Source organism: Scyliorhinus torazame, chromosome 16 (assembly GCF_047496885.1).
Source record: "Scyliorhinus torazame isolate Kashiwa2021f chromosome 16, sScyTor2.1, whole genome shotgun sequence".
Lineage (NCBI taxonomy): Eukaryota > Metazoa > Chordata > Chondrichthyes > Carcharhiniformes > Scyliorhinidae > Scyliorhinus > Scyliorhinus torazame.
In genome coordinates, this window is record NC_092722.1 from 120,925,571 (window position 1) to 120,949,232 (window position 23,662).

At 42.7% G+C, this 23,662-nt stretch overlaps 1 protein-coding gene across 2 annotated transcripts in view; it reads right to left on the reverse strand.

Annotated features, from left to right (window-relative positions):
- The window catches only part of atad1b (ATPase family AAA domain containing 1b), a 73,512-nt gene that overhangs the window by 10,382 nt on the left and 39,468 nt on the right, over positions 1 to 23,662 (reverse strand). For both annotated transcript variants that reach the window (XM_072478958.1, XM_072478957.1), the window contains exons 4-7: positions 19,721 to 19,841; positions 17,990 to 18,190; positions 3,602 to 3,708; positions 1,678 to 1,767 (exon numbers count right to left, since the gene is read on the reverse strand). In XM_072478958.1, coding sequence (XP_072335059.1) covers positions 1,678 to 1,767; positions 3,602 to 3,708; positions 17,990 to 18,190; positions 19,721 to 19,841 — 519 coding nt within the window. The remainder of the gene's footprint in view (positions 1 to 1,677; positions 1,768 to 3,601; positions 3,709 to 17,989; positions 18,191 to 19,720; positions 19,842 to 23,662) is intronic.

A 23,662-nucleotide genomic window follows, 5' to 3' on the forward strand; every position in this document is an offset into this window, starting at 1 on the left:
ATAACATTTCATCAACATCTAAACAACTTGCTTTGGAAATGCAGAGTTTACATTTTTTTTAGGTCATGTAGCCCATTTATTCCAAAAGTTCTTAAACAATCCAAAATCACAGAAACATTCAGGTTATGCTGGCATATCCTTGGGGAAGGAATTATAGTTTAATGCAGCTATTAGAGTTCAGTGTTTCTTTAAAAGGTAGCTCAATGTGATTGAATACCAGATATACCGGGTGTTGCTAACCTCTGTTTTGGCTAGAGCTCAAGCCCCATCTCTAGCCACAAACCATGCTGTACTCTCTCTGTTGCCTTCATTTATAACTTTCAAACTTCCCCAAAATGCAAGTAAACTTTCTGCTCCACATCTCTGAGCACCTTGTGTATTCCTTGCTTGTCCCCACCATCCCCCATAATTTTTTTACATTAAAATTAAATGGCAGGAGTGCACAATTTCCTGATTTGCTCTCCTGACACCGAAGCAGAAAATCTCACTGCAAATATCCAAAGTGTGCCCACCAATTTCACAACGGGGGAGAAAAAAAAACAATAATTCAACTTTCTCAATGTCCTAATCCAGATCTGCTTTCCAAATTGTTTTATCTGCATATCTTTCTTTTATCCTACAGTCCAGACCCTCAATTAATCACCCGTTAAATCATAGTGTTTATTCCGATCATTGTTGATTCATCTCGTCTCCAAAGTGTCAACATGTACCAAGCTAATTTGTTTAATTAAATCCACAGCCAGTTTTGCAATGTGGGCTTTTATCCACCACAAATTAAAGTTAGATTTGCCCTAATATTTAGCAAAATGCAACCTTGCAGTCCAAATTTGTAAATTAGATCTGACTCAAACTTATTTCTCACATCATTGCCAATTCAATTCAAATTCCTAATTTTAAACCAGCAGTGATCAAGGAAAAGTAAAACCATGGTGCCACTTGTCTCTGTTGGTACAAGTAACCTTTGTTTACAGAGAGATTCTCAGCAAAGGTTCACAGGATTTGTTCACTTCATAGATTTCATAGAATTTACAGTGCAGAAGGAGGCCATTCGGTCCATCGATTCTGCACCGGTTCTTGGAAAGAGCACCCTACCCAAGGTCCACACCTCCACCCTATCCCCATAACCCAGTAACCCCACCCAACACTAAGGGCAATTTTGGACACTAAGAGCAATTTATCATGGCCAATCCACCTAAACTGCACATCTATGGACTGTGGGAGGAAACCGGAGCACCCGGAGGAAACCCACGCACACACAGGGAGGATGAGCAGATTCCACACAGACAGTGACCCAAGCCGGAATCGAACCTGGGACCCTGGAGCTGTGAAGCAATTGTGCTGTCCACAAAGCTACCGTGCTGCCCTTCCTTAACAGGAAGAATATGAAATTGTGAAACTAATTTGTTATCGGCTTCCTCTCAACTTCTGGATAATATTGTTTTCTCCTAGTTTACCAATTCGTCAGTCAATACACTCCAAAAGTTAATTTGCCGTGGAATAAGCTATTCGATAAACGCAATCAGATTTTCGCCAACAATGTTGCCTTTCAGAGGTCTTGCATTTTTAAAATTAATACACAAATCATTCCAAACATTCTGTTATCACCACCTGTAAAATCCATTGAAAACTTTGGATTAATCATTAGTCCAACAGCATTTTACCTGTATCTGTACTTACAGGTTGCTTTATGTGAAATCTTGTTGGCATCCTTCGCAATATGGCAGAGTCAAGATCTTGTGGCCTATTTGTAGCGCCCATCACAATCACCTAATAAAACAGGTATTGGGCATCAAATACAACATGGATTTTTAATAAAAAAGTTTGGATCTAAGGGTTAATATACAGATCTCTACTCCCACCCTTCCTCCAAAATACAAGTCTTTAATGAAAGCACAATTCCAGCAGGTAAATTATTTACCTTGTTCGAATGATGTCATTAATAGAAATCGTAGGCTGTAAATTTAAAACTTAATTCACATTCTAAAGCAAATTACTGTATTGAACACGCTAAATTGCCCCTTAATTGGAAAAATTGAATTGGGTACTCAAAATTTATTTTTAAAAAGGTTTACTCCATGTGTGACTCAGCTGAATTCCAAGATTTAACAAGTGGGGGCAAAATTAGCCAGGTTTTTGATTCTCGCTATTCAGAAACTCCTACTGCAAGCATGCAACTGTGGATGTCAGGTGAAGCCAGGCTAGAGCTTGGCTGTGACAGCCCAATGGTCGAACACCAGCACTTACCCGTAAGGCTCATTTAAGGCTCATATATGGATAATGATCATTTAAGTGAGCCAGTGATGCCATTGGTGGTAAGGAGTCAACAACTTCAAGTAAGGAGAATGCAGAGATTCTAATTACCAATGTGTTGAAAAAAGAGCATAAACTTTTCAAAGTCACACACCAAATAATGTGGAACAAAATTGAACAATTCGAATGTTACAGACAATGTTACAGACAGCACGGTAGCATTGTGGATAGCACAATTGCTTCACAGCTCCAGGGTCCCAGGTTCGATTCCTGCTTGGGTCACTGTCTGTGCGGAGTCTGCACATCCTCCCCGTGTGTGCGTGGGTTTCCTCCGGGTGCTCCGGTTTCCTCCCACAGTCCAAAGATGTGCAGGTTAGGTGGCTTGGCCATGATAAATTGCCCTTAGTGTCCAAAATTACCCTTATTGTTGGGTGGGGTTACTGGGATAGGTTGGGGGTGTGGACCTTGTGTAGGGTGCTCTTTCCTAAGAGCCGGTGCAGACTCGATGGGCCGAATGGCCTCCTTCTGCACTGTAAATTCTATGATAATCTATGATATATATTTTAAAAATGGCAGCCAATTGCAATTACTGATTAGAAGATAACAGAAGCACGTGGATTATTATATTCATGTGTTAAATAATAAGGGAAACATTTTCACTCATTCTGTGCAGTCTACAGCCTGTGACTTGTACAGCAGGGGGCAATAACTTGTTTTACTGCTGAATGATGCCAAATAGTCAATGTTAGTGGAAATAGATTTCAACAATTCTGACAACTTTAACCAATTACATCGATCATTAAACTCAAAGACATAATAATCTATGTACTACACAGTGATATTTTATCATAAAACCCTGCACTTATAATCTTGTTAACATAATAAAAGTCCTAAAGTGCTTCAGGAAATGGAAAATGAACATTACACAGTAGAAGAGAAGGGAGATGGCTAAAAGCAGAGTTAGACGCATGTTTAGAGAGAGGCCAAGACAGCAAAGTGGACATATTTACGAGAGATTTCCAGAATGTCAAGCAATGATCGGCAAAACAGTAACCAAAAAGGGGCCTGGTAGTAAGATTGCAAAAGACATGGCACGGCGACAGGACAATTTTTAAACAAGGATGAAGATCTTAAGTTCAATGCATTGGGAAATGGAGAGTCAATGGAGGGAGGCAAGGACATGGAAATAAGACTTGGCACAAGATCAAATTCAAATAACACAGTTATGAAGTTAAGAGTGTGTGTGTAGGACGGAGCACAGAAGACAAGCAAGGAATGAACTGGGTAAGTCAAGCCTGCAGGTGACAAAAAGATGCAAGTTATCAACATTAAAATCAAATACTGCAGTCACCTGACAGTTGAAGTCAGTATCAAGACCGTCCCAAAGGCTCATGAACTGAGCTTTCATCATCGCTGTAGCTTCATGATCCGAGCTGGACCGACTGCGCAAAAAAGAATCTGAGAAATGGAAATATAAATTGCTCATCAATAAATATTTACCGTCATAGCTTTGCCACTTCTAACTTTCAAATCTGCATTGGTAAAACTGAACCAATTTCTCCTTTAATCAACTAGAATCATAGAATTTACAAAGCAGAAGGAGGCTATTCTGCCCATCGAATCTGCACCAGCCCTTGGAAAGAGCACCCTACCCAAGCCCACACCTCCACCCTAACCTGCACATCTTTGGACTGTGGGAGGAAACCAGCACCCGGAGGAAACCTACGCAGACACGGGGAGAACGTGCAGACTCCGCACAGACAGTGACCGGGAATCGAACATGGGACCCTGGAGCTGTGAAGCAACTGTGCTATCGTGCTGTCCTTATGGAAGTGTCAAAAAGTACCAGATTTATAGAATAATAATAATAATCTTTATTTTGTCACAAGTAGGCCTACATTAACACTGCAATGAAGTTACTGTGAAAAGCCCCATGGATCATGGGATTATAAAATAGTTAGAGCACAGGAGGCCCATCAACCCGTTGTGTCCATGCTGGTTTTCTCCAAAAACTACTCAGCTAGCCCCAGTCCACTGCTCTTTCCTTGTAGCTCTGCAAATCTTTTTCAGATAATTGTCCAATTCCCTTTTGAAAGCTATGGTTGAGTCTGCCTTCACCACCAGTATTACGTATCCTAACTACCTATTGCGTAAAAAGTTGTTCCCTCATGTTGCTGTTGCTTCTTCAGTGTCCTCTGGCTCTTTACCCTTCTGCCAGTGGGAATATTTCCTCCATAACTAATCTGTCCACACTCTCGCGATTCTGAATATCTCAAACAAATCTCCTCTCAACCCATTCTCCCCAGAGGGAGAACGACCCAAGTTTCTCCCTGGACAGTCCCTCATCCCTGGAACCGTTCTTGTAAATAATTTCTGCACCCTCTCCAATTGCTTCACATCCTTACTAAAGGGCACTGCCCAAAATGGGACACAATGCTCCAACTGAGGCCGAACCAGTGTTACTCAAACGTTCAACTACTGTGCTTTTATACTCTATGCCTCTATTTATAAAGCACAAGATACCGTATACTTTTTTAACAGCTTTTTTAACCCATCCTGCCATCTGCAGTTTGTGTACATATTCATTGGTCCCGCTGCTCCTTCACCTAACTTTAGAATTGTATAGTTTAATCGTAAACATATTGATCTCTTCCTTCCTACCAAAATGTATCACTTCATACTTCTCTGCATTAAATTCCACATGTCCTCTTGAAGTTATCACATCCTCTTCCCAGTTCACTATACTTCCAAATTTGGTATCATCTTCAAATTCTGAAGTTGTGCATTGCACCACAAAGTCTAGCTCATCAATACAGATCAAGAAAAGCAGTGGTCCGCTAACAGGCCCCTGGAGACTCCCACTACATACCTTCCTCCAGAAAAACAACCATTCACCACTACTCCATTTTTCATTGGTCAGCCAACTTCATATCATGGTGCCACTGTCCTTATTATTCTACAGGCTTCAACTTTTCTGACAAGCCTGTTTACATGCATTTCATCAAACGTTTTTTTAGATGCCCGCTTATCACATCAACCCCATTACCCTCATAAACCCTCTGTGTTACTGCATCAAGAACAATTACAGCACAGGAATAGACCCTTTGGTTCTCCTAGCCTGCACCAATCCAGATTCCTTATTTAGACCTACTACTTATTGCCCAAATGATCTGTATCCTCCATTCCCTGCGCGTTTTTGTGTCTATCAAGATACATCTTATGAGGGTTGGTTTAGCTCAGTGGGCTAGACAGCTGGTTTGTGATGCAGAACAAGGCTAGCAGCCCGGGTTCAATTCCCGTACCAGCTCTGTGTACCCAAACAGGCGCCGGAATGTGGCGACTAGGGGCTTTTCACAGTAATCCTACTTGTGACAATAAAGGTTGTTATTATTAAACGTTACTATCGTACCTGCCTCCACGAGCAATGCGTTCCAGCCATTCGCCACCCTGTGTGAAAAACCTTCCCCACACATCTCCCCTAAACTTTCCCCCTCACACCTTGAACCTGTGCCCCCTTGTAATTGAGTCTTCCACCCGGAGAAAAATCTCCCCTCTGCCTCAGTCTTTCCAATGAAAAGTCTGAGTTTATTCAACCTCTCCTCCTAGTTAACATCCTCCAGATCAGGCAACATCCTAATAAACCTTCTTTGCACTCTCTCCAAAGCTTCCACATGCTTCTGGTAGTGCGGCAACCAGAACTGCACGCAATATTCCAAATGTGGCCTAACTATACTGTAACACAACCTGCCCCGGCTGATGAAGGTCAGCATGGTGCACACCTTCTTGACCAACGTATTTACCTGCATTGCCACTTTCATGGAACACCCAGAACCCTCTGGATGTCCATGCACCTAAGGGTTCTGTCATTTATTATATAATTCACATCTGACTCTTACAAAATGCATCACTTCGCATTTGTCGGGATTGAACTCCATCTGCCATTTCTCTGCCCAACTCTCCAATCTATCTATATTCTGCTGTATTCTCTGACAGTCCCCTTCACTATCTGCAACTCCACCTATCGGTGTCATATGCAAACTTGCTAATCAGACCATCTACATTTTCCTCCAGATCATTTATATATATATTACAAACAACAGTGGTCCCAGCGCTAATCTCCGTGGAACACCACTAGTTACAGATCTCCATTCTGAAAAACTCCCTTCCACTGTTACTGACTCCTGTTGCCAAGCCAGTTCTTTATCCATCTGGCTAGCACACCCCGAATCCCATGCGACTTTCCTTTTTGTACCAGTCGGCCATGAGGGATGCTGTCAAACGCCTTACTAAAGTCCATTTTTGTGGAAGACGATTCTTGGGTCGGGTGTGTGGACAGTCTGGATCATGTTAGCATTGAAAAGGAGGCGGTATTGGGTCTTCTAAAAGATTTTTTATTTAAAAAAAAAAAAAAATTTTAGTATACCCAATTCATTTTTTCCAATTAAGGGGCAATTTAGCGTGGCCAATCCACCTAGCCTGCACATCTATGGGTTGTGGGGGCAAAACCCACGCAAACACGGGGAGAATGTGCAAACTCCACATGGACAGTGAGCCAGAGCCGGGATCGAACCTGGGACCTCGGCGGCGTGAGACTACAGGGCTCACTCACTGCGCCACCGTGCTACCCTTCTAAAAGATATTAAGGTAGATAAGTCTCCTGGGCCTGATGGGATTTACCCCAGAATACTGAGGGAAGCAAGGGAGGAAATTGCTGGGGCCTTGACTGACATCTTTATATCCTCATTGGTTACAGGTGAGATCCCAGAGGACTGGAGAGTAGCTAATGTGGTACCGCTGTTTAAGACGGTCCCAGCGCTAATCCCTGTGGCACACCACTAGTTATAGATCTCCATTCTGGAAAAACTGCCTTCCACTGTTGCCACGACAGTTCTTTATCCATCTAGCTAGCACACGGTGAGCCTCATGTCGGTAGTAGGTAAATTATTGGAGAAGAATTCTCAGGGACAGGATTTATACCATTTGGAAACAAATGGATTCATAAGCGATAGACAGCATGGTTTTGTAAAGGGGAGGTCGTACCTCACTAACTTGATCTAGTTTTTTGAGGGGGTGACAAAAGATGATAGTGATGAGAGGAGGGTGGTGGATGTTGTTTACATGGACTTCAGTAAAGCCTTTGACAAGGTGCCTCATGGCAGACTGGTACAAAAGGTGAAGTTACACGGGATCAGAGGTGAGGTGGTAAGATGAATACAGAACTGATGTTATGGGCCAGGGTTTAGAGAACCCCAAAGTGTATCATGGAGTTCATGTGACCCACGACTTTTACTAGATTGTGGTATGGAGAGCACACGGCCCACTCTACAGGTGTGGTACAGCAGAAATTTTAAAGTAATTTTTAAAGCAAACCAATGTTTAGTCTATGAACTCGGTTAACCTTTTTAAAACATAGTGAACATCTTAGCAACCATCAATTCAAATACACCCCCCAAAGAATACAACACTCTAAGTAATCCTTAAACTGTCCTTTTAACATCCATAAGACAAAAATCCTTTTTACAGAAGCACATCAGGTTTAAATTCTCTACTGAGAGCAGTTATCACTCTGAATTCACCAAATGATCTAGAGATAGTCTTTAGATGGCAGAGAGATCGAAATTACACCTTCTTTGGCTGGCTTCAGCTCCAACACTAAAACGAAACCAAAAAACACAGACATCCGAGCTTTTCCTCAAAGCAAAACTAAAAAGCAGAGCCAGAGCTCAGCTCCACCCACACTGACATCACTGCAGCCACTTGAGCAGACAAACATTTCTTAAAGTGACATTCTCATGACTGGCTCGGTTACAGAAGGCAAAGGGTAGCAGTAGAAGAGCGTTTTTCTGAATGGAAGGCTGTGACTAGTGGTGTTCCACAGGGATCTGTTCTTGGGCCTCTGTTGTTTGTAGTGTAAACGATTTGGAGGAAAATGTAGCAGGGCTGATTAGTAAGTTCACGGGTGACACCAAGGTTGGTAGAGTGGCAGATAGTGTTGAGGATTGTCAGACGATACAGCAGGACATAGATAGGTTGGCGACTTGGGCAGAGAAATGGCAAATGGAGTTTAATCCAGACAAATGTGAGGTAATGCATTTTGGTAGGTCTAACATCGAGGGGAAACATACCGTAAATGGCAAAACACTTAGGAATATAGAAAGTCAGAGATCTGGGCGTTCATGTCTAAAAGATCTTTGAAGGTGGCAACACAAGTGGACAAGGTAGTCAAGAAAGCATACGGAATGCTTGCCTTCATTGGACGGGGCATAGAGTATAAAAACTGGCAAGTCATGGTACAGTTGTATAGAACCTTGGTACGGCCGCACTTGGAATATTGTGCACAATTCTGGTCGCCACACTACCAGAAGGATGTGGAGACTTTGGAGAGAGTGCAGAGGAGGTTTACCAGGATGTTTCCTGTTCTGGAGGGCGTTGGCTATGTGGAGAGGCTGAATAGACTCGGACTGTTTTCATTAGAAAGACGGAGGTTGAGGGGTGACCTGATAGAGGTCTACAAGGTTATGAGGAGCATGGTAGTGGATGGGCAGGCACTCTTTCCCAGGGCGGAGGGGTCAGTCACCAGGGGGCATAGGTTTAAGGTCTGTGGGGCAAAGTTGAGAGGAGCTGTGCGAGGCAGGTTTTTTTACGCAAAGCGCGGTGAGTGCCTGGAACGCATTGCCTGGGGAGTTTGTGGAAGCAGATATATTAACGGCGTTCAAAAGGCATCTTGGCAAACACATGGATAGGATGGGTATAGAGGGATACTGCACAAGGAAGTGTTGAGGGTTTTTGGCAAAGGTTGGTATCATGACCGGTACAGACTTGGAGGGCCGAAGGGCCTGTTCTTGTGCTGTATTGTTCTTTGTTCCATGTCGATGACATTCACAGCCTTTCCCCTCATCAATTAATTTTGTCACCTCCCAAAAAAACTCTACCAAGTTGGTAAGACATGACTTTCCCCGTGCAAAACCATGTTGCCCATCACTAACAAGCTCATTCGCTTCCAAATATGAATAAATCCTGTTCCTCAGTAACTCTCCAACAGCTTTCCCACCACTGAAGTCAGGCTCACCGACCTATAATTACCTGGATTATCCCTGCTTCTCATCTCAAACAAAGGGACAACTCGACTATTCTCCAGTCCTCTGGAACCTCGCCTGTGGTCAAAAGATTATGCAAAGATATCTGTTAAGACCCCAACTATTTTCTCTCTTGCCTCCCACAGTAATCTGGGATATATCCCATCCGGCCCAGGGGATTCTTTTACCTGAATTTGTTTTAAGATATCCAACACTTGCTCCTTCATTATGCTGTCATGTCCCAGAGTAGTCACACAGCCTTCCTAACCTCAACATCTGTCATGTCCCTCTCTTTGGTGAATACTAATGCAAAGTACTCATTAAGGATCTCATCCACTTCCTCTGACTCCAAGCATAACTTCCCTTTCCTGAGTGGGCCTACTTTTTCCCTAGCTACCTTCTTGCTCCTTATATATGCATAACCTTGACCCTGCTTGCCAATGACATTTCATGGCCTCTTTAAGCCCTCCCAACTCTCCATTTGAGTTTGTTCCTTCTTTCCCTATATTCTATTGTTCTAAAGCTTCATCGGATTTTAGTTGCCTAGACATTGTGTATGGTTCTTTTTGACAAGTCTCACAATTTCCCCTGTCATCCATGTGTTCCGTAATCCTACCATTTCTGTCCCTTCATTTTTGCAGGGACATGCCTGTCCTGCACTCTAATCAACTGGTCTTTAAAAGACTCCCACATACCAAATGTGGATTTACCCTCAAACAGCCACTCCTAATCCACATTCTCCAGCTCTTGTCTAATTCTGTAGTTAGCTTTCCCCCAATTTAGCACCCTCACTTGAGGACCACTCTTGTCCTTATCCACGAGTATTTGAAAACTTAGGAATTATGATCACTATTCCCAAAATGTTCTCCTACTGAAACTTTGGTCACCTGGCCAGGCTCATTCCTCAATACTAGGTCCAGTAAGGTCCCCTCCCTGGTTGGACTATCAAAATACTGTTTCAAAAAATCCTCTTGGACACCAAATTGCTCTGCATCCGAACCTCTGGCACAAAGGGAGTCCCAGACAACATGGGGGAAAATTAAAATCACCTACCACAACACCCTGCTATTTTCACATCTTTCCAGAATCTGACTATATACCTGTTCCCCTGTACCGTGCTGGCTGTTGGGAGGCAGATAGTACAACCCCAACATCGTGGTTGCACCTTCCTATTTGTGAGTTCTACCGATAACGCCTCACTGCAGGATCCCTCCCAAGATATCCTCCCTCATCACAGCGGTGGTATGTCCCTAACCAGTAATGCAACTCCCCCACCCTTTCTGCTACCCCTCTGTCTTGTCTAAAACATGGATATCCCGGAACGTTAATCTGCCAGTCCTGTCCCTCCTTTAACCATGTCTTCGGAATAGCATGAATATCATAATCGCCCACATTAATCCAAGCTCCAAGTTCTTACCTGTTATACTTCTTGCGTTGAAGCAAACATACTCCAGATCACCTGAGATCAGCGACTTCCCTCTGCCTGCTCTCCCGCTTTGCTTTATTTGAATTAGTCTCAAGCTCTTCCCCAGTCTCCAAACTTGCTGGCCTGCTGCTCTGGTCCCCTCACTCTTCCCAACCCACTCCCCCATTATCCCCCAGTGACTTAATTTTGTCACTGGGTAATCATTTCAGATCAAACAGACAGACCATTAGTTGCTTGGTTCATCCTTCCATCCTTATATCAAGAGGGTTAACATTTCCTATTCTCCATTCCTCAGGCACCATCCCTTTATCAAAGGAGGATTGGAAGATTATGATCAGTGTCCCCACAATTTCCACCCTTCTCTCAGATGCACTCAACCGGTCCTGGTGACCTAGAGGCACCTTGGACGACTTTCAAATGTCGATAATGACTATTTACCTCAGTCACAGTTCCAATGGATGTCATTTGTGACTTTGATAGGAGCTGTTTCAATACTACGACAGGGGTAGAAAATTAATTGGAGGGATTCAAAAATAACCAGAAGAAAAATAGGCATGGATTTAGGAGATTTAAGGGGGGTGAATTTTCTCAACCCAGGAAGCCAGGAGAGCTGACAATATGGAGGGGGAAGACACAGGGAAGGGAGCTTGATATCATCCGGCCTCATGGTATATAACCTGTGGCGGGAACCTTACCTGCATGGCAGCTCATCAGGTAAGTTAGGTTGGAGAAGCTGGGGCCGTTTTCCATGCAGCAAACATCCCCAGGAAAGGTTACTGAAGGGTAATTTGATGGAGGAGCACAAACCTACGCAGATCAAAGCTGCTCCCACTAGCTGATGGTACAAGGAATAGAGACTTGGATTAAAGATTTTGGGCAAGAGATGCAGAGGAACTGTGAGGAAGAACTTTGCTGCCGGTGGGAAATTGGATGGGCACTTGAAAGAAATAAACTTGCAAGGCTTATGGGAATAGAGAGATTGGACCGACCAGTGGTGAGCCGGCATGGTCTCGATGGGCCGAATAGCTTCCATTGGTACCATAAATTAGGAACAAAGGAAATAAGAGAGCAGGCCATTCGGTCCGTCAAGCCTGCTCAGTCATTCAACTGGGTCATGGCTGATCCTCCACCTCAATGCTATTTTCCCACATCACTTTATATATTTAATATTTTAAAAAATCTATCCATCTGTCTTGTGTATACACAACGGTTGAGCCGCCATAGTTCTCTGGGGTAGAGAATTCCAAAGATTTACAACCCTCAGAGTAAAGAAATTCCTCCTCATCTCAGGCCTAAACAACCTACCTCTTATTCTTGTCTGTGCCCCCTTGTTCTGGACTCCTCCACCAGGAGAAACATCCATCCTGTATATACCGTCAAAACTCTAAGAATGTTGTACGCTTCAAATGAGGTCACCGCTTATTCTGCAAAACTCTGGAGGATGTAGGCCCAATCTCATCAATCCTTCCTCATAGAACACTGCCACCTTCCCAGCGATGAGGCTGGTAAGCCTTTGTTGCACTCCCACTATGGCAAGCATAACCTTCCTTGAGTACAGAGAACAAAACTGTACACCGTACTCGAGGTGCAGTCTCACCAAGTCTCTATACAATTGCCACATGAATTCTTTACTCCAGTACTCAACTCCCATTGCAGTAAAAGGTTTTGAGAGCCATTTGCTCTCAGATACAGAGCTGTATCAATCCCCCTGACTATACTGTCCATTAACACCTCCCTGCTTGAAAGGTGTCTGGTATCATGGTGACACGGTCAGTTTTCTCATCCATCATGCAGCTCTGCTTTTATCCGTAAGTCTGCACAATTGCAAAGCTTGAGGCTCGTCAGCTTTCACCTTCTGGATTGTACTTTCTCCCCGTACCGGTGTGGGTTTCCTCCAGGGGCTCTGATTTCCTCCCACAGTCCAAATATGTGCAGATTAGGTGGATTGGCCATGCTTAATTGCCCCACAGTTCAAAGTTAGGTGAGGCTACTAAGTTACTGGGATAAGGTGGGGGCATGGGCCCAAGTAGGGTGCTCTTTCAGAGTGGTGGTGAAAATCTGCCAATCCCTATAATTGCCACATTTGCAGTCATACCCTCCAGTGCCTGAATGTGGATCAAATCAGGTGACCCTATCCTCAGGGGTGACCACTGTCTGGAACAAAGTGTCCAGGTTCTGCAGCTCTGTCTCCAACTCAATGACTCTGAATCGAGGTTCCTCCAGGGGCAGACAATTACTGCAGATGTGCTTCGCCCACAAGCTTGCACATTCTGCAGCCGCATATCCATCTTTATAGTGTTTAATCATTTTACTGATTAAATTTTAATTAATGTCTCTAGTCCTGCCTGTGCTTATATTATCACCAAAATAAATGTTCTTACTCCAATTGCAATTCCCTAGTCAAGATAAAATCGGAAACACTCACCAGTCAATCAAATCAATTTTACTATTATTAATAAAACCTCACAATTACTAAAATTACCTGAGTTTTTAAGGATAAATGCTCAATCAGCTACCTGTTTGTCTGCAACATCACACCTCGATTTTTCCCAGAATGCAGTCAGTCCATTCTGGAACCATGGATTGAATAGCTGTTTTTAATGCTGTTTTCTGTCTCCTCTGTCATGTTCTATGACTCAATCAACTTTAAGCATGGCTAGACTTTCTAATAGCAAAAATGGCACCATGTATCAATTTTTAGCCCATCAGCGTCTCAGTTTCCCTTTCACTACGACTGCATAGAATCTTCCCTGGTACAGATGCAAAGTACTCATTTGGTACCTCAAGCATCATTCCCCCAGCCTCCAAGCATCAATCCATTTTGTCCCTAATCGACCCAACCACTCCCTCCCCCTTTTACAATGCTGCAACTATGGTTATAGAAGACTTTATGATATTGTATTAGGCATCAGTCTCATCTCATTCTCTTTGCTTTTTATATTTCTTTTTTCTCTTTGCCTCTTAACTTGCTATATTCAGCCTGGTTCTCACTTGCATTATCAATCTGATATCTGTCAGTCATCCTTTTTCTGCTTCATCTTTCTCTCTCATTAGACCTCAACTGTGCCCGAACTACCTTCTCTTTGAAGGCAGCGAATTGTCCCATTGCAGTTCTGCCAGCTAACCTTTGATACTAATTTACATGAACCAGATAGATCCATTCTCATCCTGATTAGATTGGTCCTCTCTAAAGAATTATTTTTGCTCCTTGTTCTTTTCCACAGTTATCCGAAACCTTATATTATGATTACTATCACTTAGGAAAGGAACTTATTTTTCATAGATATTTTCTAGTCCTGTCTGCTGATTCAGTCTCACTGGGATCACACTCAATTATAATCCAGAGCAGAGTTTCCTGGAGATGTCCACAGATGCACCCTAGATTCCTGGCAGCAGTCATGCTATTGGTTATAACAGACTGCTCTGTAAAACAAGATACTAATACTGTACATTTATATACTGACTAGATTGGTTCAATCTGAACAATATTGTCATCCAGACTTTTGTCAGAACTGTGAATGATACAGCATCCAGGAGTCTCAAGACTTCTCAAACACAGGGACATCATTGTAGGAATATCAAATCCCACATTTATGTCAAGATCAATCCCTAACCAAATACTTTATTCATCCAGTACATGCACTTTGATACATGGACGTGAGCCAGTGAAGGACTGAATAAGATTCAGTGGTTATTATAGGTGAACAGAAAGTGAGGGAAGATGAATGCTTCTTTGAAGCAGAAAAACACAAAAGCAAACCATAACAAAGTAAAAAAAGATCGACAGTTCAAAAATAAGCCACACGTAGCCAAAAAACGACACCAAGTTGACGACAGCGAATGAGGATGGTGCGAATACATGTTTGAGGTTGCCAGGAGGTGGCATAGAAAAACAAGGGTTGGTTTACCATAGAGGACATAAAACAAAAGACAAAACACCAGAAGGGGATAATGGATAAAATCAAATGGACGACTTTCTCTCTTTATTCAAAACAGCTTTTAAAGTAGCGAGAGTTAAAATAGCGGTCATCACTCCAAGATTCAAACCGGAAGACAAAAAATGACATTTATGGGGAAACTGCAAAATCCCTTGTTCCAAGAAGTAACTTACTTCATCCACACAGATCTGATCATAAATAACCACCAAAAAACAAAACTACTTCATTCAAAAAGGCCAGCTGGTAGGAGCAAAATACTAAAAGGACAAGATTTAATGGATTTATCCCAATTTCCAGCAGTGACGTTGAGCATCTTGCTGTGTCTTTTGATTACTGTGTTTTTATCCTATAAATAAAACTGCACAAATAAAATTTAGTCTGTACAAAAATTGTCTGATGGCATTTTATTACGGGAGAAAGTAATAGGCAGCAGAGATATTTTTGACAGGGTTAACAGATCTTAACTAATAGTAATTTGTTAAACCCGGGCACCCTGATCTTGTACACAACACATGTAAGAATGCAGATTTCAGTTGACTGAAGACTTTGCTTCCACAAACTTTCTTGCAGCTGTGAACAAGGCAAAAGCATCGGGAAGAACCTCAAACTGACATGAATCTCAATCTGTGCTGACATGTTGCAACCCACACTGATGATGCAAGCTGGAGAAGCTATATATAACTGCAGTCTTGTGTATGATACAGGGCACAATCCCTCACGATCTTCTGTAGTGTGCTTTTGTTGCAATGCCAGGGGAGTGCAGAATCATCAAACAATGGGAGTTGGGAGTCATGTAATTAAAATTTGCTTGAATGAGACCCTTCATCAATATGGAAATCATTGAACAAGCTGCTTTCTACAAAAGGAAAAAAACATCCAGACAGCAGCTGATTGCAAACAATGCGACTATGAGCATTAGGAGCTCAGTATAGCCTCTATCTATGCTTCACTGATCACAAAGTGGCCTTTGATGAAGTATAGGGTTATTCAATAATTACATTCCAAATTCTATTTGGCTTGATGGAATAGTTAAATTATCCAGATTGTTTACTGGAGCCAAGGTAATGGTCAAGTGTGGAGTGAGACAAAGTTGTGTGCATTCTTCATTCCAGGGTCAATTTATAATTCCTTGTGTAAGACACCAACAATGTCCATTGAGTTCCTAATTACTTGCTGTGCATGCCAACATTTTGTGATTCATATAAGGGCACCAGGTCCCCCTGAACAGCATTCTGTAGTCTCTCTCTATTTAAATAATATTCAACTTTTCAAATCTTCCCATTAAAGTGGATAACATCACATTTTCTCTGGTTATATTTCAACTGCCAAATGTTTGCCCACATGCGTAACCGATCTCGATCCCTTTATCAAGATGATCAAATGCCATGATTGTTTAATACATGTGTGAAACTTAGACCCTGAATGCAGTTATATACACAAGATTGGAAGAATTTGAAATGCTGATTGCAAGAGGTTTTACATGAACTGAAAGCAGCATAGGGTAGCATGGTGGCGCAGTGGTTAGCACTGCTGTCTCATGGCATCGAGGTCTCAAGTTCGATCCCCGCTCTGGGTCACTGTCCGTGTGGAGTTTGCACATTCTCCCCGTGTTTGTGTGGGTTTTGCCCCCCACAACTCAAAAATGTGTAGGGTAGGTGGATTGGCCACCCTAAATTGCCCCTTTAGTGAAAAAAGTTGGGTACTCTTAAAAAAAAAAAAATTAAAAACTGAGAGTAGCATGCACAGTACTGAATAGTCAATGTTCAATTTTTTTTAAAAGTGAGCTGTTGAAAGCCTTGACATATACAGACAAGAAACTGCGAACATTACAATTCAGTGCAAAGCATTACAGAACAGAAGCAGGCCATTCAGCCCAAAAGGTCTACCCTGACATTTATGTTCCTTTCACCTCACCATTACTTCCCCTATCATTTTCTTTCTCCCCGATGTACAGATCGAACTTCTCCATATTGGAGGATAACAGGCCAGCTTAAGTATAATTTGCTGGTATTAAACAAAAATTCCTGAGAAAAATCAAGAGGAAGACTGGGATCTCCATGGCTCAATATCGAAGCCAAGAAGCATAGAATTGAATGATAGACAGCATCAAGGCCGCAATTCTCTGCCTCAGAGTCAGCAGAGGAAAATAAGCTTTGTTGATAATTCCAACCTATGGGGTGGATACCGGGGGGGATGTTTCCCCTTATGGGGAGACTAGAACTAGGGAAGACAGTTCATAAATAAGAGTCGCCATTTTATGATGGAGATGAGGAAACATTTTTCTCTCCGAAAATCATTAGATTATGGAATTCTCTTCCCCACAAAATGGTGGAAGTTGGGTCATCGAATTTACTCAAGGCAGAGTTAGATTTTTGATAGACAAGAGAGTCAGGGGCTTTCGGGCCAGACATGGAAGTGGAGTTGAGAACTCAATCAAATCAGCCATGATCTTACTGAATGGTGGGAGAAGATTTGAAGGGCCGAATGGTCTACTCCCACAAGTGCTGTTTTTATGCAACTGAATTTGCACCATTTGTATTTTTGTCAAATGCTATTATTCTTAGTTTGTTCGGCGTTTTGCTCCTCCTTACATTTACCAACCGTGGCCAGCTCAAAGAGTTAGCAGATCAGAGGTTGGGCTATAACACATCAGTCATGATATTCTGATCATCTGTTCCTAATCGGAGTGTGTGGGATCAGGCAGCCAGTTGAAATTGAAGTTCAGGAACAATGTAGTTAATAGCATTGGTGGCACGGTAGCATTGTGGATAGCACAATTGCTTCACAGCTCCAGGGTCCCAGGTTCGATTCCGGCTTGGGTCACTGTCTGTGCAGAGTCTGCACAGCCTCCCAGTGTGTGCGTGGGTTTCCTCCGGGTGCTCCGGTTTCCTCCCACAGTCCAAAGATGTGCAGGTTAGGTGGATTGGCCATGATAAATTGCCCTTAGTGTCCAAAATTGCCCTTAGTGTTGGGTGGGGTTACTGGGTTATGGGGATAGGGTGGAGGTGTTGACCTTGGGTAGGGTGCTCTTTCCAAGAGCCGGTGCTGACTCGATGGGCCGAATGGCCTCCTTCTGCACTGTAAATTCTATGAATTCTATGATAGGATAACATAGATCAAGAATATCAGACTCAGTGAAAATGTACCAACAGCGTAGATTCTTTTTTTGGGGGGGGGGGGGGAGGGGGGGGGATGGAAGGAGAGAGATAGCTGTAGATATTACAAATCTATAGTCGCAATTATAGTCTTGTATTAGAGACCTCGAATAACATATAATAACCTAAATTACAGATGCTTACCAATTTCATCAATAAAGACAATGGCAGGTTGCAGCTTTACAGCCAATGAGAAAACAGCTGCAGCCAGTTTTTGGGATTCTCCATACCATTTATCTGTCAAAGTGGAAGGCTGGAGATTAATAAACCGACAACCTGCTTCTTTCGCAGTAGCCTTTGCAATAAGAGTCTTTCCACAGCCTGGAGGCCCAAACAGGAGTACTCCTGAAACACAAACAATGGAAGTTACTTAAACAGGGATTTCCTCATACTACTAAAAATCCAAGAAAAGTCAGTTTCTATTTGCTATCTCCAAAGTAGATTTCGGAGATTAAGTTAGAAGTGTGCATATATAAAGAGAGATAATCAGCACTTCATTAGGAACATGTAGTTGTGGGGAGCAGAATGCTGCTCTGATCATTGGATGATACAATTCTAAGATATGATTGGCAAACCAACTACATTGCAGCAGAATCAACTTGGAGCACATTAGGTGCTTAAATGTGAAATGGATTAAGGACCCAAGCTATAGCCATGAATAGGCCTCACTGAAGAGTTTCTCGGTCTTGTAATCTACCCACGTAAATCCTTTCAGGAGTTCTATTGCGTCCTGGGGCTTTAATGATCTTCATTTCCTTGATGGCTTCATTAACTTGTGGAGATTTTATCCACATTATTATGTGGCTATAGTGTGACTGGCACGGCTTCATCTATAACCACAATGCAGGGTATCCTGTAGTGGAGATGACTTGTTCGTGATGCCGTCTGTAGGTGCTACACTAGAGGAAATCTCTTTACTGTAGGTTCTGCACAGCTCCAATTTGGGTCCTTTAGCCCCATCATATTTAAGCATCTAATAGGTTTCAAGGCAATTTTGCACCATTGTGGTTGGATGCCAACAATGGCATAAAGCATTTCATACAATCAATACTCCCAATGTTCTGCGCTCTGTCTAATGTTATACCTTTCACATCAGACTCCTAGCCAAAGATATAATTTAGCAAATGCTGGTTTCTGGCTCATAGATACATCCAGGATCAGTATTGTTTGTCTGGTTGGTGCAAGTTTAGGCTGATGATGGCCAGCTCATTCTCAATGCATTTTGTCAAAATGCAGGGCCTCTTATCAGCTTTCCCCAAATCATTAAAATCAGTGTATCATTCTAGTTGTCAGCCCACACACTGAAGTCTCCCACTGTGATTTGCTTTACTTCTGATGGGTGTTGCATAAATATTAAAAACTACTTAACAGAAGGGATAAGCCAGTGTGGTCTTTTGCCAATCATACACCTCAGTGCGGTAATACTGATATGAGTATTAAGCCAGCTCACATGCCAGCTGCAGGATCCTTTGCTGTGCTTTTTCCCATCGCCTGTCAACAAGAATTCTTATATTCCATTGAGTGTATGTCACATTGTGAGTGGTTTCCCTCCTGTCCAAATATCAACCAACAACCGGAGCAAAAAGGACAGTCTACAGGCGACAATATGCTAGCCCAGCTTTGAGAGGTAATGTTTTCGAGCAAGATTTGTTGGGCAAACTCCATATAGGGTTATTCCATCACTACCAAACAACACTGCATCCAGATGGAATAACCATCACAGACGTCTAGCATAATTATTACGCCTGAACAAGCCTACCAACTGGCCATTTGCTTAAAATACAATTCAAAGGTCCTTAGCTGTATTATCTTTCAAGTACCATGACAAACGAGGGCTAGCCTCAAGTTAAAATTTATGTTGAGATTACCATATACCTTTTGGAGGCTGCAGCAGCCTTGAACCTTCAAAAAGGTGCCTTTTTTGAATGGGCAGCAACACTGTATCTTTGAGCTCTGAAATGACTTCATCCAAGCCAGCAACATCATCCCAGGTAACCTATTGAAAGCACATGAAAACAGAACTGAACAACCATTGGAAATGCTACAGATCAAGGTAGTTTAATTGAAATAATGCTCAATGCATTCAAAGAAAAACAGATATGGACTAATTTCTTTTTTTTTTAAATAAATTTAAAGTGCTCAATTCTTTTTTTCCCAATTAAGGGACAATTTAGCATGGCCAATCTATCTACCCTGCACATCTTTGGGTTGTGGGGGTGAGACCGACGCAAACACGGGGAGAATGTGCAAACTCCAAATGGACAGTGACCCGGGGCTGGGATCGAACCCAGGTCCTCAGCATCATGAGGCAGCAGTGCTAACCACTGCACCACCGTGCCATCCTTGATATGGACTAATTTCAGTGGCAAATTTATTTTCCTGCGTAGCCATTTTTAAAAAAACGGTCATCTTTTTGGTAATAATAATAAGTTGCACGTCAAAACTATCCAATCAGAGGAGCACAGATAAACATTAGCGGTATGTTGAAAAAGTTAGATTATTTATTTTTCCAAATGCCAATTAGAGTGCTTAAAAGCCTTAAATAATCAGAGACATTTAGTAATATTTAAGTTAACAATCTCCAAGACGATTCTCCAGTAGTGTTTCTCACACGTGATTTCGAAAAGTAGAAACAGCAGCAATTGTTTCTCTTCCAGAATTATCCTTTGATTTCATATGTCCTGAAGGTTTTATACCTTCTATCAACTCAGGAGTATTATCTAAAGGGACACGTTTTTAAAAAAAATTCTGAAAATGAATATGGTGCACTGATTTTATTGCCTTCACCAATGTAATGCAGTCATCAAAATGTAACTTTATCATAAAGCGGTCTTTGTAAGCACGAGTAAAATAATTTGATGCAATTTCTGCTGTCCAACTGTACTGGAATGTTACAAATAGTTAAGACATTGCACGTCACAATTGGTGCAAGCTGCTGCAGCAGTAGCTTATTTTATGTTCCAAAGATTGAATGTTAGCTGGCACTAAGCCCACATTAGGCATAATTTTTATTTTTAGATACCTTGTTTATTGAAGGTAGTTTAACAAGCACGAGAGGTGGAAAGCTGACCTTCACTCTAAATTCAGTTTAAATTATGGCTTAAAGTACCTCATCTACAGAATTGGCTCTCAGTGGAATGTCAAAGACATGACACAAGCAAATGAGGAAGGAGTAACATTGATGCACTGTCAACATACTGTATATGCACAAACTTGTAGCAACTCCAAACAAAATCGAATTTTCAGAAACTCACAACTGCTTTTAATAAACCACAAGTAACTAAAGAAATTGTCATTCACATAAATTGTCCAACAGAGGGCAAACAAGTGCGTGTATGTTAATTGTTAGTTGAGTGATTGAAATCAGCATGGCTCAGACCAAAATTTCAGAATTTCTTTGATGATAGCCAAAGTTGATTCCCAGGATTCCTCATCCGGTATCTACAAGCAGGAACTGAGATGACAAAATGTACTCCAATTTACTGCAAGGATTCGTTTTTATTGCTGTATAACCAAGACAGCAGTTTTAAAGACCAAATCTAACAGCAGAATACTGCAGATACGGGAAAGCGAAAATAAAAACAGAAAATGCTGGAAATACTCAGCGGTGGAGGGGGAAACAGTGAACGTTTCAAGTCGAGGATCTTTCAGCAGAACATAGGATCATACTTGGATGAGAATGAATTTTATGCTTTCCAAATATGAAATTAATTTAGCAATTCAACTAAGTAAACAATTTCTTAACTCCTTAATTTAAATGCTTTGTGCTCATTCTAAACTTTGAAGCACGGTGGCATAGTGGTTAGAACTGATGTCTCACATTACCCAGGGTTAATTCCGACCTCAGGCAACTGTGTGGAGTTTGCACGTTCTCTTCCTTGGGGTGCTCCGGTTTCCTCCCACAGTCCAAAGATTTGCAGGCTAGGTGGATTGGCTATGCTAAATTGCCCTGAAGATTGGGTGGTGTTGTGGGGATAGGTTGGGGGAATTGATCAATTTCTCACCCAGCACCGCATTTTAAACTCTGGGGACTTCCAGTGGCGACATGTAGGTGGAGGTCGCACATTGGGTGGCTCCCACTAGAACTTGCGCTTTTTGGCCCTTTTCACCCAATTTTGCAGGAAATCTTATGAACCGTCTCCAATAAGGTTGGGGTAATTAGAGGATGCTGTGGCGACGACTTACTTTAGATATTTGGAGGCGTGGGTGGCTCGGGACTGGGCCTGGCGCAAGTACAATTTTACAAGCCTAGTGGATAGGGTTAAGGCGAATTTATCTAGGTGGGATAATCTTCCATTATCGCTGGCGGGTGCAGGCGGTAAAGATGACTACCTTGCCACAGTTTTCATTTTTATTCCAGTGCTTACTGGTCTTTTTGCCGAAGGTGTTTTTAGTGGGAGTGGATCGGTTTGTGGGGGAGGGGGGGTTCGGAAGACGGTGCTTTCGAGGCAGACAGCAACAGTCAGCGGATTCCAAATCTGTTGTATTATTATTGGGCGGTGAACGCAGAGAAGGGATGGGGCTAGGGTAGGGAGCCGGAGGCAATGTGGGTAAAAATGGAGGTAGGCTCTTGTCGGGGGTCGGGTTTGTGGGTGCTGGCGAAGGGCCGCTCCCGTTTACCCCTGGGAAATACTCAGGTAGTCTGTCAGTGGTGGCCATGTTGATGATATGGAGGCAATTTGGGCAGTATTTCAAGTTAGGGCGGGGTCAAAGCTGATTCTGGCCCTGGAGAATTATGTGGCTGATCCGGCGAGGCTGGATGCTAGGTTTCGGGGTTGGGAAGAGCATGAGGTGACGGAAATGAGGGACTTTTTTTTGAAGGGCGGTTTGCGAGTTTGGAGGAGTTAACGGGAGAACCTTAGGATTCTGCGAAGGGGCCTTTGGTATATGCAGGTGCGGGACTTTGCGAGGAAGATTTACCCAATGTTTCTGGTGACACCGCCCTCCCATTTGTTGGAGAAGGTGTTGCCGGTGATGGGGTCATCTCGGCGATTTATTAGAGGATGTTGGAGAAGGTTACGGTGTCGTTGGAGGGGGTTACGGCCACGTGGGTGGAGGAGTTGGGGTGGCGCTGGAGGAGGGGTTGTGGTGTGAAGTGCTGCATAGAGTGAATGCCTCAACCTTGTGTGCGAAGCTGGGGCTAATACCGTTAAAAGGTGGTGCACAGGGTGCATATGACGAGGTCGAGGTTGAGCCGGTCGTTTGAAGGGGTGGATGACGTTTGTGAGCGGTATGGGAGAGATCTGGCCAATCATGCACATATGTTCTGGTACTGCGCGAAGTTGGAGAGATTTTGGAGATCATTTTCTAGCACCATGTCGACAATCTTGCATCGACTTGGAACCCAGTCCCCTGGGGTGCTGAAGCTGCAGATGGGAGCTGGGGCAGATGGTTTAGCCTTTGCCTCGCTGATTGCTCGCAGGCGGGTCCTGTTAGGGTGGAGGTCAGCCTCCCCACCCTGTGCCTCTGTGGCTTGGGGACCCGATGGAGTTTTTGTATTTGGAGACGGTTAAATTTGTCTTGAGGAAGGCGATTGAGGGTTTCACAAGAAATGGGGTTGTTTATTCTGCACTTTAAAAGAGTTGGTTACCGTTAGCTGCTAGGGGAGGGAGGGAGTTGTAGCATTATTGGAGTGTTGGTTGGTGGCAAGTGGGTGTTGTAGTTCGTCTTGGTTTTTTTTTTATGTACAAAATGTTAAAATCTGAATTGAAGTATTTTTTTTTAAAACTTGCACGCAGTAGATTATTCACTTTTTAAAAAACGTATAATTAACAAGCTTAAATCATGCTGCAAACAAGTTGTAATTTATTGAAAAAT